The 24,801-nt window shown below is 35.5% G+C and overlaps 2 protein-coding genes across 5 annotated transcripts in view; one reads left to right on the top strand and one right to left on the bottom strand.

Annotated features, from left to right (window-relative positions):
* Window positions 1–24,801, top strand: part of LOC146994203 (uncharacterized) — a 97,412-nt gene that overhangs the window by 981 nt on the left and 71,630 nt on the right. The window contains exon 2 of the mRNA XM_085826322.1: window positions 647–747. Within this exon, the coding sequence (XP_085682448.1) occupies window positions 647–747 (101 nt within the window). The remainder of the gene's footprint in view (window positions 1–646; window positions 748–24,801) is intronic.
* LOC118198257 (apical endosomal glycoprotein-like) overlaps window positions 4,176–24,801 on the bottom strand; it is a 74,369-nt gene continuing 53,743 nt past the window's right edge. For 2 of the 4 annotated variants that reach the window (XM_085826991.1, XM_085826992.1), the window contains 6 exons: window positions 24,212–24,357; window positions 18,481–18,597; window positions 17,806–17,929; window positions 12,433–12,478; window positions 5,504–5,589; window positions 4,176–4,536 (listed from right to left, as the gene is read on the bottom strand). In XM_085826991.1, coding sequence (XP_085683117.1) covers window positions 4,313–4,536; window positions 5,504–5,589; window positions 12,433–12,478; window positions 17,806–17,929; window positions 18,481–18,597; window positions 24,212–24,357 — 743 coding nt within the window. In that variant the 3' untranslated portion in view covers window positions 4,176–4,312. Of the gene's footprint in view, window positions 4,537–5,503; window positions 5,590–12,421; window positions 12,479–17,805; window positions 17,930–18,480; window positions 18,598–24,211; window positions 24,358–24,801 lie in introns of all 4 variants that reach the window. The other 2 variants (XR_015044068.1, XR_015044069.1) reach the window with 2 other exon arrangements.

Genomic DNA, 24,801 nt, shown 5'->3' with positions numbered 1-24,801 from the left:
CAGTAAAAACTTTTTAAAAATGATTTATTAATGGCCTTTGTTAGTTAACTATGTCGGTTTAAAATTCTATTAAGTGCTATAAGTTGTATTAATTTTCTATGCTTAAGTTTCCTTTTTATTTTCTCAGCAAAAATTTATTAATTAATAAAAAATATGAAAATAAAAATTATCCTTCTTTCCATCTTGCGCTCACAAATCATTATGGGAATATCCATTTACACTTATTAAAGCATGCCTGAAAAAAGCATGTCTGCGATGTTATCGTCATGCGATGATTTGTAGATACTTTATTTTTTGCCACGATATTTTCAACGACGATGTTTTGTACCACGATGTTTTAGAACTGCGATGTTTTCTCTTTGCGATGTTTTCTCCCACGATGTTTTGTAGCACGACGTTTTCACCTTGCGTTGTTTCCTCCGCGACATTTTCGCCTTGCGTTGTTTTCTCCGCGACATTTTCGTCTGCGATGTTTTCGTCTGTAACCGATTTTCATATGACTTTGCTTGCACTCCCGGTCTGAGTGATGTGAAACATTTTGTCACCCTCATACATGTTCGCTTTTGGCACGAACCACCTGTACGTCGATAGGCTTCAAAGAATGATTTGGATACGTCCCAACTTCTGAAACCTTACTGAGATGCAGATGCCAAAAATGCACTCTCACAGTTGATAAAAGACTCCTTTGGTATCAGTCAGAAGGAAATGAAAGATTGGCCTTTTTGGACAAACTTCTTACTCAGGCTGGTAAGCTAAATATGACTAAAAATTTAGAAACCCAAACTGCAAAGAAAACTTAAAAGAAACGATTAGAGGGTAAAAACCTAAGGAAAAGACGCGAGTCATTTCGTTAGTAATTTAACAAAAACTTTGAGTTGTTTGGGATTCACGACCTGACAGATTACTGCAGTAATAGTCTAATAAGACATATGAATGCTCTTAAGTTGGTCAATGAATTACGCAGAAGGAATAATAGCTCTGATAAAGAAATTTAAGGCATCGGTCAGGCACGAACATCAAAATTAATTAATTCTTGTTTGAGGGTAGTTGAGCATTACAGAAAAGTTTTCGCCAAGCGAACGAGAAAAGGTATTGCATCGCTCAACGTTTATTAATTCAAGACATCTTTTGCTTATCATATAACTGCCTTTTAATCTTAGTGCACAGTTTTAATATTATTTTAAGTATGTGTTTTCTAGTTTTCCCAATAAAAATAACTAACATTGAAAAATCGTACTTTTTCTCTGCTTTTACAAAACTGTTCAAAGTTTAAACCTCTAATGAACCTACCTTCCTTGAAATTTAGCGTCTATATCATTTACAACATTGACATTCGAGTCGTAAGCAAAATCTCTAAAATCTTCATATTTTATGTTACAGAGATAAAGTGCATATTTCTATTAAGAATTGTTGCTAGTAGTGCTGGGTAGTGTTTTTTGCTTCCCATTCGGAAATTTGAACTCAACAAAGTTAAAAATAGTCTTTCCAGGAATTTCCGTCCAAACAAACTTTGAAAGAAAGACTGACCAGAAACATATCTCGAAAAGGTTAATTACACTATTTAGTGCGAAAGAAATGAAACTAACATAAATTAAGTTTGCTGTGAAAAGTTTGAGTAATCGTGTTGCATGAGTTCTACCGCTTTTAGTTTCTCATTTTTTTTAAAAAACCTCGACGTTGTTACTTATTTTAATCATTTTTGCCGGATTTTATCACACGTTACTAGATTTAAGTTATTGATTTTTTTAACCTTATGAAGCTATTTTTATTGAATTATGTAGCTACTGAAATTGATTTATCTGTCAATTTCTTCAGGTACTGCTGCGAATATCGCGCCGTGTCCGGTCGCTTGATACAATTCGCTTCATTTAAGTGGTTCTGCATATAAGCTTCCCAAATGGAAATGTGAATCCAATGGTGCCGAAATTTGGCAGCTGAAATATTTCCACGTTATCTCGCGAAAGCATGATGGTGAACAGTTAATTAAAGTAACTGCTATTTATTGGACATTCTGCATGACATTAGTAATGTATATTCCTGCACGACTAATGGAAAAAGTCCTTTTAAGGACCACTGCTATTTCACTTTGTAAAATTAGAAAGATTTTCAATGCATTGGAATTATGCAGTACCGAAGAGATTTCTCTCCACTCTTCAATTGAAATGACATCTAGAAATAAACGTCTCACCACCAGAACCCATGTACAGCAAGAAATCAACCTCGAGGGTTTTTTTGGAACAAACGACGACACAAATAAGCCGACAATGTGTGTATGTACGTATGTATATGTTCGTGTGAGAATAGGCACACATACATACAGTGGTGGCCAAAATTCTGGACATTTTTGGAAATTTTTATGTTTTTGAAATTTGTATGCTTATAGAAAACGTTACGTTTCACAAAATGCAAACTTGTATATATCATTTTAAAGAGAATTTATTACTGAATTACAAAACATAAAATTCAATTATTTGCAATACAAAAAAGTTAAACGATAATAGTTATCGATATACATTAGATAGTCCTGATTGCAGTGAGTTATCAGTACTTAGTAGGGTACCCTTTATTTTTGATTACAGCTTCACATCGACGTTTCATTGAGCTGACAAGAGTGTTAAGCTCTTCTTTCGTTATTACATGATGGCAGGAAACAATTATAGCCTCAATTAGTTCCCTTTTACTGATGGGCGCCTCATTCGGACAACAGTTTTCAAACGGTGCCACAAATTTTCGATAGGATGAAGTCAGGACTGTTTCCTGGCCATGACAACAATTTAATGCTCTTTGTACGAAACCATTCTTTCGATATTTTGGCCGTGGGGCAAGGAGCAGAATCCTGCTGAAAAATAAACGAAGCATTGTTGGGAAAGAGATCTCTGATAGAAGGTAGAAGTTTTGGTTCTAGAATAGTGTCAATGTATTTTCTGGCATTCAGTGTCCCATCGATGACATGAAGACAATACCATCGATGACAATACCATCGGCTGACATGCATGACCAAATCATAACACTAATTGGGTTCTTCACAGTTGCTTGAATGCAGTCAGGATGTAGTTCTTCTCCTATTCTACGTCTTACATATTTTCGCCCACCACTACCGAATAACGATATCTTAGTTTCATCACTCCATATAACTTGTGACCACTGATCATCTGTCCAATTAATGTGTTCCTTTGCCCACTGTAGTCTTTTTTTTTCCGTTGCTGAAAATTAAGATAAGGCTTTTTTCGTGGAATTCTACCTCTCAGTCCAACATCTGTTAATATTCTCCTGATTGTTCTTGAACTGACAGAAACACCAGCATCATTCAGATCACTTCTGATGGCCGCTGATGACATTTTTCTATCTTGGAGACATAGTCTTTTTATTCTTCTGTCATCAATAGATGTGGTGCCTCTTTTTCGGCCTTTTCCTTCTTTGTTTTTTATTGAATTTGTCTCCTGATATCGTAAACAAAACTTTCGGATAGGTGTCCAATCCACTCTTTTATTTGATGTCATTGCTTCTTGACTAAATATTAAAAATTTTTACAAAAATTCATACTTGTAATTGCAGTGTATAAGAAACAGGCCCTCCTTCTACAGAACACAGCAAAAGAATGAATTGTTTCAAGTGTAAACATGATGTCAGCTTCTACTGGCAGTTATTAACATTTGATAGGTTCTCAGAACAAGAACAGTGATTGGCCAGGAAAGCTAGACATTACAAACCACTTCATAACTGTGTTTTTTATTTATATTAAAGTACATATAACCTTTTTTTGTATTACAAATAATTGAATTTTGTGTTTTGTATTGAATTCAGTAATAAATTCTCTTTAAAATGATATATACAAGTTTGCATTTTGCGAAACGTAACATTTTCTGTAAGCACACAAAGTTCAAAAACACAAAAATTTCCAAAATTGCCCACAATTTACCATTGTATTTACATACATATATATATGCATACATAAATACATAGGTCTTTACATATATGTATACATACCTTCAAATTCTGAATCTGGCCCGGCAACAGAAGAGTATCTAAATTTTAAAGCCCCGCAACAGAAGAGTATCTAAATTTAGAAGTATTATAAATAATTTACAATTTATGGAGCATTTAATGTACAATATATAATGGATTACATTACTTGCGAGTGAAAGTATATTTGGAATCGAATAACACAGTAAAAATAATTTAAAAGACGTAATTTATTTTTCAGAAATATTTTTATATAACTTCATTTAGATAATTATGAATATAAGCGTTATCAAAACAGATAAAATAGAAGTGAATATATTAACTATTGACATTCGAATTTCCAAAACTTTTATTTATCCGAAGCTTTCGCAATTGCTTTTAGTAACCGATGTTTTTCTTTTTCTGCCTCAAGAATTTTTTCTCTAAAATCTCTGTTATCTTGGTAATTCCTTTCTTCCATTTCTTTTGCGAATTGCAGAATTTTATTTACATTCTTGTCAAATACTCTTTCCATAACCTTCTTCAGACTTCCCTTTCTCCGCCGTTTTGAAACACCCTGATCATTCAACCAAGCTGTTAAATAACAGAAATATATACAATATTAATTGCTTTTAATTTACTAAATTGCATAATACCGATATTTAAAATCAAATCATTTAAGAATTTTAACCTTGAAGTCCTGTTAGCAGTTTGAAGACACTTATATATAAAAGTCATATAGTACTTTCAAACAAGCAAAAATAGTACTTTCAATGCATTCTTAAAAATATTTCTGGCATTAAAAACACTCGTCTGTCGTTATTCAAGCGACATGTGAATATAATAGAATGTATTTAATATTAAGCTAAGAGGAAAATATAAGAAAGATCTTCAGGAAAAGTAATGATTATGCTTTTACGTTAAAGCTCAAAAGCATTAAAATGCAGAAGGTATAAGTTTTATATTTAAGTGATATTCGTTTAATCTTTTGCATCGTAGATACACAGAAACTGAACATTTTATGAAGGCAGTAGAAAGTTTTGAAAAAGATACTTAAATGTATTAACCCTAAGCATAATAGTTGAAGTTGTATCGACGGCCATTGCCATTATTTACAGAACACAACATTGTTTATATAGGAAAGGAACTCTCCTATTCGAAATTTAAATCGCTAAGGTTTCAAGGGTAAATTAACATCGTTTCATATGTATCTGTAAATCATACATACATTGAATGAACTGAAATTCATTGAATTCGAAAACAAGATTTCCTAATATTTGCGCAATAGCTGCAAAGTAAGATAACAATAATTTATTTACTAAAGAAATATTTATTATATTATCTCATGGTATAAGGAAAGTTTTCTTATTATAAATTATTATGAATTGCTTGTTTATATATATAATTATATATATATATATATATATAGCTTTCCAACCAAGAATTTGAAAGGGATCTAAAATCTATTTTCCACAAAATGAATTTATTTTTAAACTTTGTGTAAATATAAAGTTAAACCTTGCGTCATCATTGCGCATAATAATTAAGTTCTATTACTTACAATAATATGAACTTGTAGTCTTAAGAATTGATGATGAATGCAATGCTGGCTGTTGCTTCTGGGATTCTATATCTTGATTTTCAGTGCTAAAATGAATTAAAATGAGTTGTAATGTTTGTAAGGTTAATCAGTTGTAATGGTTAGAACAGTATAATATATATATATCAAATTACCAGGCTTATCCAAATTAAACTTCCCCAACTCAGAGGCCTGTGAAGAGTGTTGTATGGGTCATAATGTGATGAAATTTTAAAAACAGACACTTCAGATCATGCGCTCGAGATTTATTAAACAAAAAAAAAAAAAAAAAAAAAAAAAAAAAAAAAAAAAATTAGTACAAGAAGTTGCGATAGGTGGCGCTGCAGATCAACAAGACATTCTACAGATGTTCTATATGTGTGCCGTGGTTCCCCACAACTCTTTCCATTCGCAAAGCAGTGGGTTCCACAGCGGAACGCAGTAAGTCCACATTAATTCCACGAACATGTCGAATAATTGCGTCTTTCATATGTGCCAAGGTTGCTGGGTGTTCTCGGTAGACCCGATCCTTTAAGAATCCCCATAACCAAAAGTCGCATGGCGTGAGATCAGGCGAGCGGGGAGGCCAAGCTGTAGGGAAACAGCGGCTGATCAGACGTGCATCGGTAAAAGTTGCCCGTAACACCTGTTGAACGCCACGAAGAATGTGGAGAGGTGCACCATCCTGCATAAGTATCGTGTCCTGGAGGCGGCCACGTTGTTGCAGTTCAGGGATCACAAACGTTGCCAACATGACCTGATATTATTTTCCTGTGACAGAGCTGGTTTTGAACCCTGTTCGAGTCACCTCCTCAAAAAATAAAGCCCTAGTGATGAATGTTGCAGTGAAACCGCATCATACAGTAACCTTTGGAGGGTTCAAAGCCACTTGATGGATAGCGCGCGGGTTTTCACTTGCCCAAATGCGGCAGTTGTGCGTATTCACTTGACCATTCAGGTGAATATGGGCCTCATCCGTCCAAAGGATGTTCCACGGCCAAGCAGCATCGACTTCCATTCTGGCAAGGAACTGCAACGCAAATGTTTCCTGAACTACCGGATCTCCGTCGGACAGCTGATGACGACTATGGATTTTGTAAGGAAAATAACCGAGGATTTGACGCATCACACGCTAGACAATCGTATAGGGCATATCAACAGCACGAGAAACAGTTGGAACACTGACAACACCATGTGGCGTTTGGCTAGTGGGGTCCACGACCGCCAAAGCAAAGTCTTCTACGCGTGCAGATTCCACAACCTGTCGTCCCCTACCTGGTAAAATTCCCAGCTGTCCCGTTCTTTCGAACCTTATCATCACGTCTCGTAGAGCGCGTTGTGTCAATGGTCCTCGGCGTAAGATCTTCAGCCGACGGAATGCTCTTATCGCAGCATAGGAGTTCTCGTCATTCTGGTAGAAAAGTTTCACTAACAGAGCTTTGTCTTTCAAAGTCGCCATTGTGCATCAGCGAGCTGGAAACAACTACCTGTGCAAGTCCTGTCTTCCACTTTTTTAGGGCTCGTCTTTTGGATACGCTGCGCAGAAGCAATATGCACATTACTAGTGTTACAGCGCCACCTATCGGCAACTTCTTGTACTAATTTTTTTGTGTAATAAATCTCGAGCGCATGATCTGAAGTGTCTGTTTTTAAAATTTCATCACATTATGACCCATACAACACTCTGCACAGGCCTCAAGGTTGGGGAAGTTTAATTTGGATAACCCTGTATTATAAAAAATGTGATAAACTATAAAATATATTACATATTAAACAATTATCGTAACAAGATGATATAATTATAATAAACAAATACAAGTAGACTATATTGGAAGAAAACATTTAAATATTTCTTGAAATTGTAAGTATTGTGTTTATATATATATCCATTATACAAGTCAGAGGCTTATCTTCCCCCAAAAAATAGAGTAAAATCTTTTTGTAATACTAAATTTTTGCCATACACTGAAGTTATTCAGTTGAAGATACATTACAGAAAAAATTAAATTAAATGTGAAATTAGCTACTGGTGATTCCAGGAAAAAGAGGCTTCAAGAAAAAATAGAAGGATATATCGATATAATCATCAATAATAAATAAATTCTGAATCGTTTCTTTTCTTCATGGTCTATTCGATTTAATAGACTCCAAATTAAGAGATTTTAACTCATCTCAAGTCACGTCAAGTAAATTTAATTGTTAAGCAGATTAGAAAAATTCCCATATATGATTCGGATTCCTAAAACAATGCTGTAAATGTATTAGGGAAAAGTACCCTCTGTTTTTTTCAGCATAAATTCTGAATACTGAGAGATCTCCATAGGAACGAACCCATACGCACTCAACTATGTTTGTTAATAGCAGTGGAGTTGAATGCCGATGACAAAAGCGATGAACAACTAAACAGCTGGTTGGTGCTTTTGCTGCATTCCAAGCAAAGATGGAAGGGGCCGCCAACTCCTATTATGAGGAGATGAAAGTGCGTCAAGAAGCGATGAAAGCGTGACAAGACAAGATGGAGGCAGATCATCACAAAATGAAAACAAATTAATGCAATAATAGAAAGCAAATTTGAAGGTGTGTAAGGCAGACTTGAGACGATTCAAAATAAAGTTGGAGTAGGTATAGAGCTTAGTCTGTAAAAGGATAAGTACAAGAGAGCTTTCTGCTGTGAGACAACAAATCGATTATTGAGTTGCTGCTGTCGCTAAAAGAATTTGACACTTTAAAGATATTTATTGCGATAGCAGAAAGCAGTTACGATGGTTTTAAAATTTTAGCCATGCCTGTTCCTCCCTCTCAAAATCTATTAACATATGGTGGGAAGAAAACCTCCTGGAAAGTGGCAGATAATCAGTTTTTTATAGTGTCGGATGCAAATAAATGGGATTCACATGTTAAGACCTACTATCTCGTCGCTTCTCTGATAGCAGATGCCGCGAATATCCTTCAAACTCTACACGAAAGTCAGAGGCTAAACATCGAAGTTCTATGTGGCGCTTTGGTTAGAAGTGTTTAAAAGTCTAAGGCAGGCTTCATTTAATCTTGCAGACAGATGCCCACGGATGCATTCCCGATGCTCGCCACGGATATTGAAAGGTCGTATTATCTTGCCTTTTCAGACTGGAAATCCTGTCACTGCAGTACATTATCGATAGCATCCGGGATCTTGAGTTACAGAAAGCACTGTGAATGACAGATGTGAAGGGTTTAAAAAAGCGCTTTATAGTGAGGCATGAAATTTGAGACAGCCCAGCAAGCAACTCGTGAAGACCGCTACCTTATGAGACCTGCTCAAGTCCAGCACCCAGTGCATCAATTAACTACAAGTTTAAACGATTTAACCGGGCCAGTCAGTCCCTTGCATAGGAATAGGAGAGATAATAACCTTAAGTGCTGGAACTGTGGTGGTGAAATTCGTGTTGATTAATCCGGTCGCACCAATGGAGTGACGAAGAAGTCATTAAAGACCAATTAGAAGATGGCGACGTTAAAGCCATAATTGATTTAATGAAGTCTTCAAATAGGAAACCTACCTGGCTGGCCATTTCGATTTACAGGTCTGCAGCGAACCAGTATTGGGCTCTCTGGGATGTACTCTATATCCACTCTCTTTGATGTAGAACAAATGACATTCTGGACTCTCTCTTTGAAAGCAAGTGGTTTCGACAGTTCATTTAATGAGTGAATATTGTCAGGTAGAGCTACACCCTGATGACCAAGAAAAAACGGTTTAAACTACCGGACAAGAACTTTGGCAATTCAAGAGTATGTAAAGCTAGAGAAACATTCAATCGTCTAACAGAAACTGAGATAAAAAGTCTTTCCTACGAACCCAGTCTGATATACCTGAATGACACCATCATTGTCGGGAAACTTTTGAAGAACATTTGGAAAATATTAGGAATCTGCTTCAGAAATTGAAGAAAGTCAATCTACATTTAGGTCCACCCAAATGAAACCTATTCGCATAGGAATGACTTTCCTCAGACAAGTCATGTCTGCCGAAGGTGTTTGTACAGATCCAGAAATTGTCAGCAGTTAAAGATTGCAGAAGCCCCGACAATGCCCTGATGACCGAGAACTGGGACGTTTCCTGGAGCTTTGCACATACTACAAGAAAATACTGTGAAGGCCTTTTTTGCCACCGCAAACTAAGCATTTAACAAACTAAAGGAGGTTTTTATATCTGCCATAATCCTAATGTATCTTCAGATCGACAAGCCATTTATTGTCGACACGCATGCGAGCATTGAGAGTGATGGTACTGTTTTTTACAAGAAATAAGCGGTCAATGACGTGCCGTGGCATACTGGAGCAAGTGTCTACCTACACCATATGAGAATTATTGAGTTACCAGGAAAGAGTTGATTACCACAGTTAAAGCCATAAAACATTTCCATCATTATATATATGGCAGAAAAATTCTGTTTCACACAGATCATGCATCTTTAACTTGTCTTCTAAATTTCAACAATCCCGGAGGCCAAATATCCCGATGGATATAGAGTCTCCAGAAATGGCACATCATTCTCCGTTATCGGAAGGGTTCATCATGTTGAAGCGCCGACGCGCTGTCTAGAAGACACTTCCCAGAAAGCTGCCGATATTGATCCAGGTCGAAGCGAAGTAAGTGTTTCTTTCTACGAGAAGGACAGTAAAGATATTTACTGTAAAATAGCTGGTTAGATAAAATACATGATTACCTTACAATATACAGAGTTAAAATCAACAAACAGCTAGACCGCTCTGCCACTAGGACCTGAATCATGGGTGAAATCAGAACTATATGGTATCATATGGTCGATTTAACAACTTATATTTATCAGTTTCCCTATACAATCAATTAATTTAAACAAATTTACAACAATCAAATACAAATAATTAAATTCAAGTACAGAATATTATCTTATTTACTTAACAGTAAATTTCTGCTTCATTAAAATATATGGTTTTTTAATGCAATGAAAATAAAGAGGTTATTAATAAGAACGGAAAAAATTCCCACTATATGATTCACGTTCCATACATCCTATTTCGTCAATAAATCGGCCTGATTGGCGAATGCATGTTTGTACTCATGATCGCGACAATCGCTGTCAAACTTTAACTAGTACAAACTTCAAATACAGATTACAGTTCTGACACCCTGGAGATCTATCTAATTTACTGCGGATTGTGACTGGGTGGGTCATGTAGAGGTAGTCAAATAGGAGAAAATTATTTTCCTCATCCTAACAATAATACTAAACTTAAGACCTTGACGGCGTATAGTTAGAGTCCTATTTTATCTTTCGTGAATGTAGTGGTATTGGGAACCCTCGTGCTTATTCCTACCCTGTTGGAGTGGAAAAATTTACAGTGGAAAATATACGACACTCTCAGATTGCATCCAATGTGATTCTGCTTGCTAAAATTTGGACTTTCTCTTTAAGTTAGGTAATTTACGCATATAATGTGTTCTCGCTGTTTTGAACTGAAAGCCCCGCCGATAGGTGGAGCTTCGAGCTTTACGTCTCTCAAGTTATTCAATAACTTGAGACAGCCCAGCAATAACTTACGTTTACTCGATAACTTACGTTTTGGTAGAATAAAAGTATTATGCCTAACAATGCCGAAGGTGTTTGCCTAATAATTATGCTTGTAATAATTTTATTATCTATATGTATATTAAGAAGAAAGTCTGTTTGTCGCTAATAACTCAGTTAATACTATAGCTATCGTCACCAAAACGTTCTACAATTCCTTTCTGTGTCCTGAAAAACTTCCAAGTTTACGTTTTTCAAAAAAAAAAAAAAAAAAAAAAAATTTAAAAACGCTAATTTTTGCCCTCATTTTTCCGAGTGGCAATAGTCTCGCAGACTGAAGATAAAAATCAGTTTTATTTCGAGGAGTGTCGCCACTGCTCGCTTTCAAACCGTAGAGTTTGTTAATAAAAAATTGCTATCTTTTACAATGAAATAAAAATAGCATTGCCAAAGATTAATTACATTATTCACGATTCCAAAAATTCTTGGGAAGCCATTTCGACTATTCCCATCTTCTTGAGACTTTAATGAGCTGATATATTAATTAAAAACTCTGAAAACACTAATTTTCGTGCTCATTTTTTCCGAGTGGCAACAGTCTCGCAGTTTGGAAATAATAATTCTTTATTTCGAAAAGTGTCCCTACTGATCGCTTTCAAATTGTAAAGTTTGTTAATCAAAAATCTGTAAGATTCACAAAATCTGAATGTATATAAAGTAGAGTGCCTGGTTGTGTGTTTGTTTGCTGGCGTTATTGACTTCTGATCAATTATAATCAATTTTTTTGCCACATTTATTCGATGAAAATTGAATAGAAACGAAATATTGGATGGAACTTGAGCTTTTAAGACCATTTGATTAGAATGACGAAAATCATTAAAACCTGCATGCCATTGTTTCTAATATAAGGATAGAGAATTAGTTTATTTTTCTATCTAATTTTTTATGTGGGTTCCATATCGCATCAGGCTAAAAATGTATGACTATGAATCGTATTTTTGCATCGCTATTAGAGAAGGATTGCAGCGGTATCGTTCTCTCTGTTGTTAGATGCATTACTTTCAATCTAATTTAACTGGCATCCGGTTCTTCCGCTAATATGTAAACAAATTTATGTATGTGTTAATAACAATCGAAATTATCACTTGCCTTTGGGTTTTATGTTCGAAAAGAAATCTAATGAATGGTTAACACAGTCGTAGAAAGTTAAAGTTTCATTAACACATTATACTTGAGTATCTTTTCAAGCATCAGTAAAATCTGTTTTCCCAGAAGTTTCTCCGAAAACAAAAAAGAACTGGGTTCTGGATTCAGAACCCAGTTCTTTTTTGACAAATGAGCAATGATGCAACACACATACAGTAAGACATACCTTTAACTTACATTTCAAATATATTAGAAGATACGCTGGTACCTTCCTCAGGAAGACCTGGAGAAAAAAAGTAAAAAGATGACATACACATATTTTACAAGATTTTACTTTAGAACATTCTCCTCACGTATAACAAATCATAGTTAAAACTGAGTATATGAAGTAATAACTTCCTCTCTGTCAGAATAAAATGTATAACGCATATTACCATAACAGATAACAATTGGATTAAGATTTATCATAACCCAACTGCATTTTAAACAGTTATCTATGTCCCTTTGTCGAAATAACATATTTTTGACCACGCCGCGCAAGAAAAGTGCTAGTGGAAGCTGTCTGCATATGCTACTGGATTCCGGCTTTAATTTTGAACAAGGCAGTAGAAATTTGAATATGGCCATGACAAAATAATAATTAGTGAATAAATTCTCATGTAACTGTTTATTTTCGTATCCGATCCGAACAAGTATGGCTGGAGTAGCGCGCTTCGCGCGCTGTTTCCAGCTCATGAGGAGAGCCAGTAGGCACATGACGGTAGGAAGTCTGACGTGGTAGGAGTTAAGAGAATGAGGTGAGGCAGAAGGGGGGCGAGCAAGATGCCGCAAGCCTAGGAATTAGGCCAGACAAGAAGACGCCCCGCAGACGGAGCAGTACAAGGTAAAGCAATCATGAGTTTTTATGATAAGCTACTGTGAGAATATACTACATGACAGAACGAGTTTGTAGGAATACAAACTCTCAAAAGCGTACATTTGCAGACATAGAGTTACAGTGAGAAAAGTGCAGTTTGCAAGATCAGATATCATATAAAAGTTTCGATGAAATAATGAAAAAAAGTATTCATAAAAGCTATACACAATATATACAACTATATACAGGAATATTCTACATTATGTAGGAAAGTTCAGATCTTTGGCTAGGTGGGCTGCCAGCGGTCGTAACTCTTTATCTTCCAGTAGTGGAATGTAGTCAAATACATGTAATTTTGACATGTGAGGGCATGTAACTGCTTTCTGGAAAAAGCTGGAGTTTAAGCGATGAAGATGCTCTATTACAGTTTCAATTTTCAAGTCCTTGTGTAAAGTCCTATTAGATACGAAATAATGCGCATTCGTGAAGGTGCGCAGCAACTTGTTCTGTGTAATTTGTAATTTAGATATGTCCCTGTCTCTAACTGATGCCCACGCAAGGGAAGCATACGTGAAGATTTGCCGCATAACAGAGATGTATAAGTGCCGTTTTCTTCTTAAGTCCAGTTTAGAGTGCTCGTTAATAAGTGGGTTAAGACTCTGAATGACTCCTAGTGTTTTTCCCCTGACATGAGTCAGGTGATCCTTCCAGGAAAATTGATCATTAATAATAACACCAAGGTAATTCGCCTTGCGTACTCTAGGAACTCCTATGTCAAATAGCTTAAGCTTTTCTGTTATTTCAGTGGCAGAGTTCTTCTTTCGGATAATGAGCAGTTTGGATTTATCTGCGTTAATTGAAATACGCCATTTGGTACACCAAAATTCTATTTGCGGCCTGACTTGTTGAAGTTTCCTGACAGCTTGATTAGGACACATAGATTTTACAGCAAGCGCCGTATCATCTGCATAACAGCCAATGAAGTAATTGTAGTTAAAGCCTGTTTTAGGGAAGTCAGTCACAAAGAAGAGATATAAGATCGGACCTAATTATTTTCGTACCACTTTCCTAAAATTGATATTTCTAAAATTATTATTTTATTAGTGTTATGTACTATTATACCCTGATTTCTGCGTTGCTACTAAAGGTTTCCAAATAAATAGAAAACATTTAATTGTTATTCGTCAGTTAGGAATATTTTCCATCATTAATGCTTTAATAGGGACATTAAAAGTAACGTGATATACAACTTTCTTTTACGATAAATTATATTAATCACAAATTCATTTTTAAACTATAAGGAGTTACAATTATGCGTTTAAGATAATTTACCTGACACTTATAGCTCATGATAGTAAAGGTAAATCAATTGGTTAGTGGTATAATCTTGTACTTGGATCACAAGCAGCAATACTGGCACAACTCCGAAAACACGAATTTTTATTTTAAGCCATTTTCAGAATCGTAAAATCGTCTTTTTTTGGCAGCAGTGGTGATACATATTTTACTTCTGTACATCACTAACAGATGAACAGTTGTGTCTATGTTGCAGTCTTTGCTTTTTTGTGGTCACTAGGCTGCACTGCTCGATCTCCTCAGATTGGGACACACAGCAATCGACACTGCACCTTTCTTCAAATTAAAACAAAAAAAAGTGCTTTCCGCAAATTTTGTTTCGTTGGTACAAAGGGTGACATGGGTTGAGCACAAAGAAAGTTTGTTCTCATGTAATGAATCTCATAGGTTAACATTTTATTCTAAGTAATAATAATAATAAGCACTTAAACGTCATTTACTGCAGTGAGAAATCTAAACAGTAGTCTTTTGCCTCTTCAGTAGCATGCAACAAAGATTCGTAAAAACATTCACATTCAGCTCACAACTTAGCCATGTCTATTTCGTATGTACTGTTTCTTACTGTAGTTCTATTCTAGAGACACAGGTAGATAGCTGCATTCAGATGTGTGTACATAAAAATATGTTGTTAAGGCAAAATTCTGCAAGCCAATAAATATTACTTGGAATTTACATTTCCCTCATGCCCATTCGGTTGCCACAAGGTCGTAACCGTATGTATATCATACATAACGGCCGAAGTAGTTAGATCTGCAATCTAATATGTGTCTCCAATTTTCTCAAGTACTGTATTAGAATTGGGGTATGTCTCACTACTATAACAGTGATTCTTTTTTGTATATTTTAGATGCATTAATATCGTAGTAAATGTTCATATGACGGTACCTTCTCTCGAAATGCTTTATGATGGAATCTCTATGTTTCAGCGGCTAGAAAAGTGTCATGCAGTTTAGATGTATTAATTTTGTATTACATGTAGCATTAGTGTTGCAGTATATGTTCATCACATAGTACTAATGCCTACAATTCCTTTTGTATAGGGTCTGTATGCTTCAGTGCTGATTATAGTGCTATGCACATGTGTCATTTTAAATACTTTAGCGTCGTACTCCACAGTATATTATATACATTTAGTATTACTATAATTAGCTCTTGTTCTAGTCTTAACAGTGTTTGTTTGTATTAGTGTTTATCTCTAAAGCTGGATTATTTGGTGTTTAGTGGCGTACTACCTGTTAATATAAGTGCTTGTATTATGTGTTTATGATACAATATCCATACCTCAAATGTGTCATGTTTAGGTACCATCTCTCTACATTCAGCAAATACCATTCCCTTGTATTTCTTAGCATTTAGCACGTTTTGGCGTTATATGATTTTAAACATCTCTAAATGATCTCAAGATGCGCTGGCCTTGGAGATACAGGAGCTACGGGTCATAGACAGTTGTCGGCTCCGGACAATACCCAAATAGCTGGCCGGGCGGGCGTCCAGACCCGCTTTCGCCTGTGACCTGTACTGAAAGTGGGAAAACAATTGGTGGATTATTTCTTCTGTAAAACACCTTCTAAAGAAACAGATTTTAACACCATCAATGTGAAACCTTTCCAGAGACAGTAAACATTTGCAGTCCTTCCAGGAAGCAAAGATGATAAAAGCTGAAAACAAGCCTCTTGGAATATATAATACAAAAATCTGACAATCTGCTAAGTTTAATATCCAGAAGCGCAATACTAAGTTGTTACTCAGCCTTTTCCCGTAATATAACATTTGATTTATGAAACCTCTTTTGAAACATATCGAAGTTATTGTCTTTAGTATTTCGAGTAAGATGTAACATTACATTTTAAGAACGCCGTTTTATAATTATGTAGTACATGCTACAATGTGGTGTAGAGTCATTAAGTTATTTTGAAGCACAAGACGTACAAAATCTGCAGTACCCCTCGAACCCTGGACCTCTCGAATACGCGCAGAGTATGCTTCCAATAACACCACGTAGGCATGCGGAAAGAAGGGATAAACTACCTTAAAATTTTCCCTTTTAAAGGGCGACTGGAGACTAGGAGACCCAATTGACAAATCCTGGTGGTGACGAATTATCGTCCGCGAATTTTTAGTTCGGTCGTCTCTTGTACAGTTATTAGGTTATTTTGAAGCAGGAGAGGTGCAAATGAGCAGTGCCTTCGCCTGGTCTCCAGCTTTTGGCGTCTCGAGTAGCGATCAGCTATGCTTCCAATTACAACACGAAGGCATGCGAAAAGAACGGAGAAAATACCTTATAGTGGTCAAATGTTTCATGAAACAAATTCTTGTTTCTAAATTTTTCACATTATTGAGATCTGCGAAATTGTAGTATGATTCAATATAACTGCAACAAATGGTAACAATAACACAATTTGATAATATTCATCATTAAATAATGTATGTCAATTTCAACATGTTTACTCCTTAATTCAAAAGTGTGATTCCTGTTTCTAAAACCAAGGAAAACATTAGTCGTGTTTGTTTTGAAACTCCATTTCGAGTTGTGCCAGTATTAAAGTCTATGAGTGATTTCATTAAATTGAAAATTAGGAATTTCTTTCAGTAGGGGAAATATAAAAATTGAAAAATAAAATAGTCGTCTTTGCTTTACTGGACTCGTTATTTTTTTTTCTTTTGGTGTGTGTGTGTGTGTGTGTATAAAATGTAAAATAACTCATAACTAGTCTTTCCGTTTTTCTTAACATCAGGAGTTAGGAAAGTTTTTAGTATAACGTATGATAAACCAAGTTAAATAATCTGGTTGTTACTTTATATATCATCTGAATGTTCGCCAATTACCATAATTTATTGTGTTTCTTTTTTTTTTAAATATGCTGCTGTTAAAATAACACTTGCACTAACATGGCATTCAACATGGCACTAACATGGCAACATGGCACTAATATGGCAACATGGCACTGACATGACAACATGGCACAAACATGGCAACATGGCACTAACAGAGCAACATGGCACTTCTGTTAAAATAACACTTTATATTTGTCTTTAACTGATCGTTTTAGCAAAATCCTTTTCAAAATATTTTGATCAATGAAATCGCAAATTTTAGGTGCCAGTCCGCTTATTAATTAGACCTGCATAGTACTATATAATATGTACGTTTAATTTCTATCATTTTGTGCTTATTGCGTGTTGTAGTTGGATCAACACAATTTAGGCCCCTGGAAGTGTTAACAGAGCTCTGTACTTTTATTGGATAGGTATCTTGAAAATTGTTGTTAAACTTCACGAAATTTCTGAGTTGACAAGATCGGAACTTTATCAGATATGCCTAGTTACAACCAAAAGAAGACACAATTAACATTAGATAACAGAATTCAAGTTATTTAGAATAAATGAATGCTGCATACTTTTAAATCCAGGATCTGCCCCGGAAGGTGAAGTATGGCAATATGCCTCTCCAACTCGAATTCGAATGTCATCAATAGCGAAAAAACCAGAAGATCCAAGAATAGCTCTGAAAATTGCCTGAAACTGGAAGTATTAAAATACTTTCAATTATGAAGAGGTGTGACGTACATAAATAAAAAGTGCAATATGATTATATATTTAATCATTGTTTTTAGATATGGATACAAATTGTTGCTTCATTCTCCTTGCAATAAAAATAATTTAAAAATAAAAGCAACTTACGAGGAAAAAAAATGCTCTAGACCAAATATCTCATTACATCTCAGTTGTTACACTTTAATATGTATGGACCTAAATACTACTTTTTAAAGCATTGCACGATCATTTGGTTTTGAAACCCCAAGATGCCAAAATCCACAGCATAACTGTTTTGTTATAAAAGTAAGTTTCAATACAGCTCATTACAGAAATCAATATGTCTATAAAGAAGCCATACAATTGAAAAGAAAAGAAATATTCGATGGAAGATACTGCGTATTGCTGAACATTTAACGGTTATATTGTTTAAAGACAACTGAAGTTAGACGAAAGCGAATGTTACATATATTTAAATATAATTCCCAAAACTTACATAAATATCATTAATTTGCTTAGGCAATATCTAACATACATACCCGAGTTTTTGAGGCTGTTGGCTTTAGGGCTACAGAACCCTTCATCCATCCATTTCCCACTGGAGTTTGCAGTCTCCAAACTATTGATTCTGTCCCATTTTCATCTTTTCTGATGACCTAATCCGAAGTGAAAGATTTCCGTAATAGAGTTCATTTCAGTTTAAATGTAGTGGATGGACAAAAATATGGAAACACCTTGTGAAATGCATGTTTGAAAAGAAAGATTGATTTTAATGAAATATGTAGGTGGCGCTGGCATTTTTGACTACTGACGCCACCTATACAACTTCGTAAATGTGCTAAACAGTTCAGTTGTTGTCGGAGTACTGTTATGTGAGGTTGTCATTGCATTATGTCAGAGTTAACAGACTTCGAATGTGGGCAAATTGTTGGAGCACGTATGGTAGGTGCTTCCGTAAGCAGGGTAGCCGAGGTGTTTAGTGTTTCAAGAGGTACTGTATCGAAGATTTATTCCGCATATTTGAAAAGCGAAAAAACATCATCTGCTAAATAACAGCGCGGATGAAAGTGTGTCCTGAGTGATTGTGACAGACGATCATTAAAGGCAATTGTGACGAAAAATAAGAAGACCACAGCTGCAAAAGTTACTGCTGAAATGAATGTTGTGTTACCGAACCCTGTGAGTACCAAAACAATTAGAAGGGAGCTTCATAAACAGGGAATTGCTGGCCGTGCTGCAATTGAGAAGCCACTCATCAGTGATGCTAATGCCCGTAACAGGAAAAGGTGGTGTTTAAGTCATAAAGCCTGGACTATAGAGCAGTGGAAGCGAGTAATATGGTCTGACGAGTCTTCTTTCACATTGTTTCCCACTTCTGGCCGAGTTTACGTTTGGAGAACGCCATCTCAAGCCTATAATACAGACTGCTTGTTACCAAGAGTGAAACATGGCGGGGGTTCTGTTATGGTTTGGGCAGCCATATCGTGGTTCTCTGCTAGCCCCATGATAACTGTGTCAGGGCACATGACTGCCAAGATTTATGTGAACATTTTGGCCGATCAAGTTCATCCCATGGTACAAACTTTGTTCCCCGATGGTGATGATGTCTTCCAAGACGACAAAGCCCCAGTTCACACAGCTCACATTGTCCAGGAGTGGTTTTCTGAGCACGAGGATGAGTTGTCCCATCTCCCCTGGCCACCACAGTCACCAGACCTGAATATTATCGAACCTTTGTGGTCTACATTGGAACGGAAAGTGCGTTCTCGTTATCTACCGCCAATATCGTTATCTGAACTTGCCACCGTTTTGCAGGAAGAATGGTATAATATTCCCTTGGCAAACATACAGGAACTGTATTTATCCATTCCGAGAAGACTGCAAGCTGTTTTGGATGCCAACGGGTTTCCTACACCATATTAAGAAAACATGTTTTTTAAAGGTGTTTCCTATTTTTGTCCAACCGCTGTAGTTTGAAATAAATCAAGATTTTTACAATCATATATCTTTCTTAGAAAAGGAAACACAGACTGATGGATTTGGGGAAATTTGTTAAACGTTTAGAGAATTATCTTAACGTGAGTTAATTAACACATTAATTTTAATAAACACTTTAATTCATTTAGCTTTAATTCAGTAACACTTTATTTCATTAATAAAGTGTAAGTGTTGCTTACACTTTGTAAATGAAATAAAGTGTTCATGCGTGCACCAGCGACTGAGCGGTAGAGTCGCTGAACACTGCTTGTTTTGGTCTGTGTTTAGAATCCAGGCAAACGGGCTGCCTTCATTGGTATTTTCATGGTTTTACCTCAAATGTAACCTGTACAGGAGCCAGTTTCCTTTATAGAATCCCTCCCTTTAGGGAGATAACCCTCAAGTTATTTGCCATAATCAAGTAATCCAAATCATATCTTTAATTCATGCAAAACTGCCCGAGGAAAGAACAATAATTACTTAATTTCATATTTAATAAGAAACTTGAAATGTATCTTTCTATATCTATCAGTACATTTATTCTCTTGCTCCATAACATACAAACGGGTTACTGATAAAAAAAATGGAAAAACAAAATAAGAATATCTAGGCATGGTTATGCCTGTGAGAACTATCATGTTCATTGTAAATATGTAAATATTTATGTTTAAAGTTTGTTTACTTTGAATTCAATGCATAAAATATTCTGAAGCTGGTGAAAATCTTTTATACTATCAAAAAAGCTACTAGGGAAGAACAAAGATTACGAAGTTTCATATTTAATACAAAATATAAAATATATACTGAATAAGGGATTGCTAGTCAATAACGTGTTGTGTCTCCTCTGGCCTTCATAATGGCTGCCAAACGACGAAGCTTAGATTCAATACGTTTCTAGAAGCATTCTACGGGAATGGCTTGCCAAACATCGGATACAGCTGTCTATAATTTAGGAAGAGTCGATAGTGTTGTGCGATGATGTTTCAAACCTTTCTCCAAAACGTCCGAAAGATGTTCAGTGGAATTTAAGTCAAGGCTTTTTAAGTGGCCAATTTATGACACAAGTTAGAAGAACACTCATCCAACCAGGAAGTAGCCAACTGGGACCTGTGAGAGGTGCAGTTATCTTGCTGGGATACTCCATTTCTGTGAGAATGACAGCACAACATAAATGGATGGAGATGATCACTCAGCCACTCTACGTACCGAATCATATGAAGAAGGTTGGTACAAGTACCAAAGATCCCAAACATTGCAAGGGAAAACATCCCAGACCATGATTAAGCCACCATGGTCTTGTACCTTTCCAGTCTGCCATACAAGGTTCATGGCTTCATGAGTCTGACGCCATATTCTCAGCCTCCCATCGGAATTAATTAGTCGGAATCGAGACTCATCACTCCATCATTTCAAATCTCTGTATTTTCTTTCCCAGTTAAGAAGTGAAGCTCGATGGCATGCATTCAGCAAAGGTACTCTCGTGTGTGTACGGCTTCCGAAGCCCATATGGTGAAGAGAGCTTCGCACTATCCTTTTACCGACTGTACGACTGTCGGCCTGATTCAGCTGGGTGGTAATTTGAGTTAATGTTTTACTTCGTTGACAATGTACAATACGGCTGAGCCGTCTCATACCATGCTTATTCTAGGTTAATTGTCCTTTGCAATTTGCCTGATCCCTAGTTTTTTCCCACCATCCGTGTATTCTCTGTATACTCTTGTACTGTAGACCTTGAAAATCTTAGCCCACTGAGGATTTTGGAAATTGAATGGCCCATGCGTCGAATGCCTACTATCTTTCCGAGATTATAGTTGTCTAAATCAGAAGTTTTACCCATACTGTTAATTGAAACGTCTGATGAGCAACAATTATAGTACTAGATGTATGTGCATTTACCACATTTTTTCACGTGAGCACAGATGCCGCGAAGCCTATAAAATTTGCATAGCTATGTCTGTCCCTAATTCAGGGGCACTTCAGTGTACCTTTATGTGCCTATCATATTTTTATTCTATTCTTCATAATATACAAACTGGTTACTGCTAAAGGAAAAAATATAAGAATATAATATTCTACACAAGGTTATGTGTACGAAAAATATCAAGTTCACTGTAAACTTGCAACCGTAAGCATCACACTGTAAATATATAAATATTATTATGTAAACTTTGTTTACGTCGAGGTTAATGTAGCAAATATTCTGATGCTACTGAAAAGCTTTTATAATCTCAAAGAAACCTCTTCTTTGGTTTACATTGTAGAGCAATAGAATTGGATTAAACTTACGTTTTAACACTTTGACTTCCGCTTCAACAGTATTGGGATGACGGCAAAAATTCTGATTAGGCCATGTCATCCGTTATCAGGTGACATTCTTTGAGTACTTACGATTTGAAGTAGGTATTTGTAAAAAATGGTTGTTGAATGTTTAAAGAAAGAAACAAAAACAATTTGTGGCCGACACCCAAATTCATTCCGTTTACTAAATTGAAGTGTGCTTTTTTTTTTTTTTTTTTTTGTATAAACTTTTTTTCCTTTCTAAACAAACAATTCTTGTAAAATATTAAAAGTAGTATCTATAACACATTTATTATCACTGTGTCTATTATTGTTCGAATTAGAATTTTAATACGTAATTTTGTTTATAATTATCTTTCTGAAAAATCTCGACTATACTTTATAGCTACAATTCGAATTTGTACTAATCCTCGCAACATGTTTCTTCTTTACTTCTATATGATTCACTGAAAAATCTTTCTTTAGTTTTCTTTTAGACATTCCAAACAGCAAAAGCAAAACCTTTTTCCAAATAGAAATTCAACCATTTGTCACTACAAAGAAAGTATGTGGAGAAGAAGAAATAATTTTCAAATCTCACGCCCTTTTCTTAGACTTAATTCTTGAGGCAAGATTTTAAACCTGAATATATATCCCAAAATATTTCGTCCTGTATTTTCTAATATCCTACGATCAGAAACAGTTGACGCATGGTAGAGCAGCGCTAGTTGCCTAAAAGAGATTTTCTTCCCAAGAACGAAACCAATTGACGCATGGTATAGCAGCGGTCATGGCCTGGAATACATTTTAATAATTCGTGTGCAGTCAGCGTGTTAAATGTGCAATTCGTTTGTTAGAGTTATTACGTTTGCTAACGAGATTCTGTTAAAACGAAACTTGTTGGAAGTATCTTTGGGAAATATTTAATGTTTCTGATCGTAGTGCAGATGCATACAGGTTACATTTAGCAGAGCAAAAATAGGACGTAGAGTTTTCGCAGAAACATAATACACTGTATAAGAGGTGTATGGCTAGGTATTATTTTCTTTGAAACGAAACTTTGCTTCGTTTTTTTGGTTCACTAAAAAATTTCTTTAACAGGAATACAGGAGAAAGCACACTAGCATTCCAGTTACCGGCGCTAAAAAATGAACCACAGCGCATCCGAGAAGTTGAACTATCTTTTCCTGGAGGATGAAATCACACTGTAGAGCAAATGAGGAAATTTTATTTTTTCACATATTCTTCTTTATTTCAGTAAGGATTACAGAATTACAAATACCTTACACTTTGTAAGTAAGGAAAAATTAAATTTTCCCTTTAAAAATAAGGAGCTCCTCCTATTTGCAAGGTGCACAAATATTGTAATAAAAAGACACTTGCGATATTCTATTCTTACTTTCTTTTCCATCATATGTTTTGCAATTATGGTGCTTTCATTATGCCTAGTTTTACACATAACATTCCGTCTGCTATGTGTTTTACAGGACACCAAAATATTATGTTAGATATATATCAAATAACTTTTCTAAGTAGCAAAGAATTATTTACCTAATACTATAAATCCTTAAGAATAAGTAATATTTTCCTCTTTAAAACTAATTTTTAGGGGTACGAAAGTTACGCAAAGGGTAATATGAAGTAATAGATTTCTGACAAATCCTTGCTGAGAACTTTTATAAAAAATTGTAAAATAGTAATATAACTTCACTGGCATATTAATCGTAATTTTAATCCCTCCCTTTCCATGTTGCGAAATATTATATTTGAATAGTTTTTAACATGTGGTTAATAATGAGTTGTCAAAAAAAAATATAATCCATGGGATGTGAACAACTGTAGTCGTTGTCTATATTTAAATGGAACTATGAGTTTTATGTTAATTCTGTAGAGAGAAATCAGTAAAAGAAAGCATCACAAAGTTTTTCCATGCTAAGGTAAATTTAAACACAATAATTTCGGCAAAATTTGCAATTTTTTTTTTTTTTTTTTATAGAGATAAATGGTAATACATACCAACAACGTCCCGTTTTCTTGCCTCCTTTTCAAGTAGTAATAAAAATTGAGACATAAAGCTTTATCCGTAGCACGGAAGAGTTCACTTTCCAAATTCGCCAGTTTGCCAGGCTGTTTGTTTATAGTATTAATGAAAACGTAGTAACCTAATGGGAGAATAAAATGACAGTTCTTCTCTATACACATCAGTTTGTGAAAATTGCAATACCATGAAATAATCATATGAATAAACTGAGCCAAGAATGCATAGCAGGTAGGACATGCAAATGAATCGAAATTTAGAGCGATAGCGCATGTGTAGGTTGACTAGCTCTCTGTCTCTAAATTGTTGGGCTTCCCGCACAAAAAGAGATTGTTAGAAGTTAATTGTCTTCATTTGCCAGCAGTAAGTGTTTTATGCGAAGTTACTATAACTCATAGACGACAAAGAGCTCAATGAAAGCAAGTTAATGTCCTTGAACGCAGGTAAACATTCAGCTTACTAGTGAAAAATTTTCTATTGTAAGATAGCAGGTCATGTGAACCATAATGTCTTACGAGTGATGCGTGCGTGGGAATAGAGGATTTAATATGCCTTACAGGCTGCATGG

The sequence above is a fragment of the Stegodyphus dumicola genome, chromosome 11, assembly GCF_044657685.1.
Source record: "Stegodyphus dumicola isolate Sdum_Otavi_A_Nest chromosome 11, ASM4465768v1".
NCBI lineage: Eukaryota > Metazoa > Arthropoda > Arachnida > Araneae > Eresidae > Stegodyphus > Stegodyphus dumicola.
Note: the sequence above shows the minus strand (reverse complement) of the source record. Positions and strands in the feature narration are given on the sequence as shown.